This window comes from Halichoerus grypus, chromosome 9, assembly GCF_964656455.1.
Source record: "Halichoerus grypus chromosome 9, mHalGry1.hap1.1, whole genome shotgun sequence".
NCBI classification, from domain to species: Eukaryota; Metazoa; Chordata; class Mammalia; order Carnivora; family Phocidae; genus Halichoerus; species Halichoerus grypus.
Window position 1 is genome coordinate 78,720,928 of NC_135720.1, and position 7,487 is coordinate 78,728,414.

A 7,487-nucleotide genomic window follows, 5' to 3' on the forward strand; every position below is an offset into this window, starting at 1 on the left:
AACACTTGATCTCAGGGTCGTGAGTCTGAGCCCCACACTGGGTATGGAGCCTACCTAAAATAAAAATTTAAATAAATAAATAAATAAATAAATAGGAAAGAAAAGACTGAGAAATAGCAGTGTAAGCCTTTTATTTAAAAACACAGTTGTGAATGGTGACAGAACAGGAATCAAGATCTGGTAGTGCTGGTCTCTGAGGGGTGGTACTAAGGAGCTAGTGTGCAGCAGAGCTAGCTCTTTGTTGTTGTAAGTATGGAATATTATTTGACTTTTAAAAATACATTCATAGGTTTCCACTTCTGGGAAGTGGAGTTACTGATCTTCATTCCTCTCATGAAGTACAACTAAAAATCCTGGACATTATCTATAAATTAAACCTAAGAAGACTGACAGGCAGACCAGCTATGGACCTGAAGACAAAAAGGAAGGACAAAGTGGTAAGTTCCCTAGTTTTCCTTTTGCCTCATATATCCCAGATTTGGAGCTAAAAAAGCCAACAACCTAGAAATGCCAATGGGCATGGACAGAACAAAAATAACAACATAAGCCAAAGGAAAGAAAAGAGGCAGCCTAGCAAGATGGAAAGCTTTCAGAGATAACAGCCAAACACCACAGAAAAAAACTGTGCCCCCCCCCCCAGCCCCCTACATGAGCAAAGGCCAAGTGGGAGCCTGGACGTCCACCCTCACCAGGCTATAGTGAGATGCCCCCAACCCATTGCTAGGCACCATGTTGAGCCCTAAGGATCTAAACTGAGTAACGCATGGCATATGGCCACAAATACGGATTCTAGTGGAGGAGAAAAACAAGTCAGTAGCTACTGTACAATGATGTGTGCACTGTGGTGAATTTATATGAGGGATATTTAGTCAGCAAAAGGAAAAGACGATTACGGAAGCAGGGTGGGAGGGAAGGCTTCTTGGAGGAGCTAATCCTAGAGCTCAATTTGTAAGGATAGGTAGAACTAGCCAGATGGAAGAAGGGTGTCCTGGGCTAAGGGCCTGACAGGTACTAGGAAGAGAATAGAACGTACTTGAAACTACAAATAATTCTGTCTGGAGTGAAGAGTGGTTAGGAGGGAATACAGAAAGACGATGTTGAACAGGCTGGACAGGAGCCAGGCAGAGAAGGGCCTGTGGGCATGCCTGCTTCCCTCCTTCCCTCCCTTCCTCCCTCCCCCTCCCCTGTTCTTTCTTCTTCTTCTCTCTCTCTCTTTCTTTCTTTTTTAATTCTAGTGTAGCTGACAGTGTCACATTAGTTTCAGGTGTACAATATAGTGATTTAACAATTCCATACATTGCTCAATGCCCATCAAGAGAATGTATGCTTTTTTATAAGTCCATGAGGAGCCCCTAAAGGATCTTTGATATTTTTTTAAGGGTGATTTTTTTTAAAAAAGATAATTTCCCATTTTGTGCTATCTTTGTCATTTTTTAAGGATCACTCTGACAATGGTGAGGAGGATGGGTTAGAGGAGGATCAGATGAGTCAGGAATCTGAAAGGAAGTTACTGCAGGAATCCAGACAGGAAGGGATGAACACACAGAACACAGCAGGGGGGGATTATACAAGCAATATCTGCATATATCCTAGAATCTGGGTCAGTTTTACCAAATTTGAGGTTTTTGAGGAGAGAAAATGAAGAGAGAAAGCAGCGCCACATTCAACTCTAATACTAGGTACTAGTGTTCCTAGTGCTAACTAGCTTGGTGGCCTGGGGCAAATCTCTCTGAGCCTCATTTTTTGTATCTAACAAATGGCATGGTTGCCATTTGTTAGAGTTGTTGTATAAATATATAATGCCATAACGGATGTGAAAACACTATAAAAAATATTAAGCATAGTGTATTATTTCCTATTGCTGCTATATCAAACTACCATACTCTTAGTGGCTTAATGCAACACAAATTTATTCAGTCACAGTTCTAGCCATCAGAAGTCTAAAGTGTGTCTCACTGGGCCGAAATGAAGGTGTTGCCAGGCCTGCATTCCTTATGGAGGATCTCAAGAAGAATCCATTTCCTTGTCTTTTCCAACATGCATTTCTTGGCTCATGGCCCCTTCCTCCATCTTTAAAGCCAGCATCTTCAAATTTTTCGACACTGACTCTCCTGCCTCCCTCTTTCACTTACAAAAACCCGTGTGAGTATCGGGCCCACGGGGATATCCAGGCTAATCTCCTCATCCCAAACTCAGCAACCTTAATTTTCCACCCCATCCCGTCATGTAAAATAAAATATTCACAAATTCCAAGGATTAGGATGTGGACATCTTTAGCAGAGACCATTATTCAGCCTACCATACATACAAGATTCTAAGTTAATATCTACTTGGCAGTCAATTTTTTTTTTTTTTTCAATTTCACAACTAATATGTCCAAGAGTTGTTTTATAGTTTAAAAAATAAGAAATTGAAGAGAAAGTTTTCTAAGTAACTCACTAGTATATCTTTAAGATTTAGCAACATATGCTAAGTTAAAAGCTCAAGGATAACTATAGATTTTGATATTTAACTTAATATAATCTTTCCTATCTCTTCAAAACAAATGAAAATTTATGACAAAATCTAAGTAGAATCATAAGCATTCTGATGTTTAACTTCTAATGATAGTATCCCGGCCTATGACAAAATATGTGGAAGAAATGCCTAATTGTAGAAATATACACATTTTGAAGCCTGGAAATATAGGAAAGGTCAGGCTATCCATCAAACAAAGGGCATTAAATACCTCAAAGGCAAACATTCCTGACCCCAAGGCAAGTACGCAGGTGAAAGAGGAAACATGCCATACTGGGGCCTGAAAGTAGAAGACAAGTAAAGTCAAGACTGCTTCTCAGGACCCCTAGAGCAAGCCTAGTTCAGACCTCTGTAAGCCATCTGGTTTCAAGACACATATCTTCTCTACCCTTCAAATATGTCATTGTGGATTATACCTTCTAGTCCCACACTAATGGTTATCCTAAAAATATGATATAGACATAACACTAAGATAACAATTCCTAAAAATTTGTTATTGAATAAATGCAGTGTATATTATAGCACAAAACAGTACAAAAATAGGATTTATCCAAATCTGAAAAATCACAAATCATATATATATTTTCCACAAACTTATTTTTCCCCCAAATTTATTAATAATTTCAACCAAGCTACAATTAGGGAATTTTTTAAAACAATTTCCATGGTGTCTCATTTCAACCTCCTATCTCTTGAATATATACAACCCTGACATTACTGACATTCACAATAATAACCTCAAGATTATGAAAGATACCAACTTCTTATTGATCGTTAAAGAAAAACTAAGCTATGGCCAGAATAATTTTACTACTAAATGTACTAAGAACATGTAAAAGATACATATTTTATTTAAAACCTGGCTATAGATGAACTATAAACACATGAAATCCTTCTGTCAGACTATTAAAGTATTCATACCACAACTTTTCCTATCACATTGCACAAATATAACTTTATTTTAACAAAATCAATAGCAGGGCTCGAGTTTCTAAGCAATACAATTTAAACAATTCCAATCGTGGAAACAAGGTTTTTCCAAAGAAGCAATTTTTTTTTCTAAACTATGGCATTTTGTATTAATCGATCAAAAATAGTATCAATAAAAAATGCAATAGAAGCTATCTTATATTTCACATCAGAATATATTCTTTCTTGAAACTAAAAAAGACAAAAAAGATTTATAAAGAGCAATCATTAGTCATTTTTTTCTAATAAAGAAGCTTTATGAACATAACTGGAAGATGATGATGATGATAGTAATAATGACAACTAAAGCTGGAATGATTTAATCTAAGAAGCTTTTACTGGCAAGAAAAAAAAAAATCCCCAGAGAGAATGTCATTAAAACTTTTTCATGAGTCATCATCCTAATTTGTAAATGCAGTTAGCAATTTTATGATTCTACTTTCTCTACCTGTAACAATGACCTCTCCAAAAAAAAGATCAAAGCCATTCATTCACTCATTTACCCACTGCTGACCAACTACTCAACAACAGCTTGCAACACGGCAAATGGTACAGAAAATATACTTCAGATCCACATGTCCTATCTGTACCATCTTCTACATACTCCCTTCCTTCCATACAAGTCCCAAGGCTACTCGTGGGTATTCTAATCCTTAAGTGAAAAACTAGACTGAAAAAAATATATGCATCATCTGTTAACTGATAAAGAATATAAATGCCAGTATCTGAAAGATTCCAAGTCAACATAAAACCTGTTTAAAGTAGTTTTAAAAGAAAGCAAAAATATGCAAAAGAAAAGATTAATATTAAATATGAGATATTTATCAATGGTGAAGACACAGATTATATACCTCAGATACTACTGTGAAAAATCTGATATTTAATTCCTGATTGACCATATCAGGTAGAAAAAAAATTTCAGTTTGCCAGACAGAAAAGTCACATTTCACAAATGCCAAAAGCTTAATCGTAAAGTTTTCTGCAATACTGATCAAACCGCATGTTAACGGAGAAGAACAGATGCATGTGCAACAAATTAGGCTTCAAGTTTTGTTAGAGTTTTAAAAATTCAGGTAAAGCTTCCCTGTACAAAATTCAGATAATGGCACACTGAGGACAAACACCAGACAACGATGTATCAAAAGAAACATGATGTAACAACTTTTTTCCTATAGTGAAATACAGTTACTAAGTCAGATAGACCTTTTAGTCTCCTCTGTGATATTTTAAATAGGCAATCAGAAGGATTAAAATGTGAATGCATTTGGAGTTTCCCAAACAAAGGGTCAGATCCTAAGGAAGATAGGAAGTAATACAAAAAAACTATCCATTAATGTCTCAAAAGCCAAACAAAAAAACAATGACAGGTTACCTCAATGTCACTTGTTAAAAAAGAATCCAAGTCAACCTTACTAAGCCACGTTAAATAAATAAGAAAAAAAAACACACAATAAAGCCATATGTTATGTGTTCCTCAGCCAATTTACTCATTTAATCCACAACTGCAGAGGGTCCGTGGGATATTATGCCACTTACAATGGAAATTCTAAAAGAAGAGAAAAATATTCTTTGACCTCCAGGCATCTACTAGACAATGCCAGAAAAAGAACAAATTCAATACTGTACAGGTAATCCATCATGAGGAATTTAACACCCATAGAAGTAATAGATTGGGAAACCATTAAATGCTAGTGGTTTTTTGAAAAATATTGAGACTTTTTGATCAATAGGAAGTAAACGTAGGCAGAGGAAAACAAAAGAAGGTGAGAATTCAAGAAGAGCAATAAAAAACAGGGAAGAACAACGCAGAGTAGAGAAGTACAAACTGGAAGCATAGGCATCTCTGTAGAGAAGGATGCTGTAGCAATCAGAATCCAGAGGAGGGGACATGACAATGAGTGAGGGCCACAAATGGCTGCAAAAGGAGGTCTTAGCCGGAGACTCTGAGCCAGGAGTCTACAGAACAGCAGTCAACATTATCCAATGGGGATGTTCACCAAAACTACTGACATATTATTTCATGAATAGAAGAGATTTAATACTTACCCGATTTATATGGTTGCTCCTTAAAATAACCTGTAGTAGGGTTTTCTCAAATTCTTCCAACTTCTTGGAACACTTTTTAAGAATATGATTAGATAAGTTACAATCACTGATCAGTCTGGCTAACGTATTAACAGCTTCTTCCCAAAAGCTTGAAAAAGGAAATTTGGGTTTACGGTAAAAAGTGATCAGGCCATCCAGCAACTGAAAAACAGAATCAGATACTGTGGAAAAGTCATTTTCAAAGTGGCTTAAGTCTGTTTTCAGACTCCCTGATTCTGTCAAGTTCTTCAGTTCAAGTAGATGTTGCAAGAATTGCATGTGGGAAGACAGAGGATTTTCCTGAGTGGCACAATGTCTTTTCACAATGGGCAGTGGTAGAAAGGGTGTGGAGGTGCCGCTCTCCGCAAGATGCTGGGTCATCTCTGAAGGCTCACTTCTCTGCTCATTTGATAAATCACACCCAGAATCTTCCAGCAGACTTAATGTATTTTCAGAACTTCCAGGTTCCTGAGCCTGCAACTGGGAAGATGGGCCTCCTAAAACAGAAAGGAATAGAAGTGTTATCTTTCTGTAGCTAACATTTCTTCATATAAAAACTAGACAGGGGCCCCTGGGAGGCTCAGTCAGTTAAGCGTCTGACTCTTGATTTCAGCTCAGGTCATGATCTCAGGATTGTGAGATTAAGCCCTGTGTTGGGAGCCACACTGAGCGTGCAACCTTCTTAGGATTCTCTCTCTCCCTCTCCCTCTGCTCCTCCCACCCTGTTCATGCTCATTCTCTCTCTCTCAAAAAAAAAAAAAAAAAAAAAAAAACTAGACAGATTTTTCTAACTTAAAATACTAAACGAAGCATGCAAAAACATACTAAACATTTAAAAACCAGTAGAGAAAAAACTGTGAAAGGAATTGCTTAAGCTGACTGAAGAAAGATCTCTGGTAGAAAGCAAAGGTGATTCCCCCATGTATTTTCAGGTCACTATCTCTCGTTCAACTCTGTGCCATGCTTGAAAGATACATAGAAGAAACCACAAGACCTGAAGAAGGTAACCATCTGGTGGAGACTCCAATGGGTCACTACAAGGCAATAAGTTGTATGCAGAGATAGAGATCTGCTCAGGGCACTGTGAAAACAGGAGGACCACTGAACAGCGCACCCTGGTTGGATTACTGCATCCCGGAGGAGGCGATGGTAGCACTAATTTATAAAGCATTAAGTAGGAGTTCTGAGTTAAAAGTCAGGAAAATGCAGGAAGAGATTCCATACACCAAAGGGATAAGAGCTAAAGTACAGACTTAAAAAGGAAAAGAAAAGCATTGTGGATATAAGGAGCCACAAGCAGTTTGATGTTCCTTTACAGAAAATATAAAGCAAGATACTAAAAGAAATATGTAGAGGCCAGATCATAAAAGATCTTAGAAGATATATTAAAGGCCTTAAAATTTATAGGTAGAATGAGTGTAATTCAAACTTGAATAATGTAAGACCCCTTTGGAAAAATTATATACACATCCACACGAATACCTGATATACAAAAAATAACTATAAACTTACATATGTATGTGTACTTATAGCTATTCAAGCACACCTCTATCTGTATAGAGAGATAAATGGGTGGATAGTAGGGCTGGATCTCACAGATCCTTGAAAGTATGTCTATGACCACTAGAATCTTCTGATGTGGGCTGAGAGGTACTACAGTTAAAGCTAAACTAGTAATTTTAGGCCATTCTTTGATAGAAATCCCATCATAATCACAAATGAGGTTATCATCTGTAAAATGATTATCAGTAAAAGTTACCAAAAAAATTGAGAAATTCTCATTGAATGTTCTAAAGCACATTCATATTTATGAAACCAAGTTTGGGAAATATTGCTGTCAGCAATGAAAGGAGGAGTGAGACACTAAATAGTGTAATACAGGAAAGGGAAATGGTTTTATTTTGCATTTCACAGAT

General features: G+C 36.9%; 1 protein-coding gene across 1 annotated transcript in view; it reads right to left on the reverse strand.

Annotated features, from left to right (window-relative positions):
- The window catches only part of MEI4 (meiotic double-stranded break formation protein 4), a 188,786-nt gene that overhangs the window by 153,960 nt on the left and 27,339 nt on the right, over positions 1–7,487 (reverse strand). Inside the window, exon 2 of the mRNA XM_036082206.2 lies at positions 5,533–6,068. Within this exon, the coding sequence (XP_035938099.2) occupies positions 5,533–6,068 (536 nt within the window). The remainder of the gene's footprint in view (positions 1–5,532; positions 6,069–7,487) is intronic.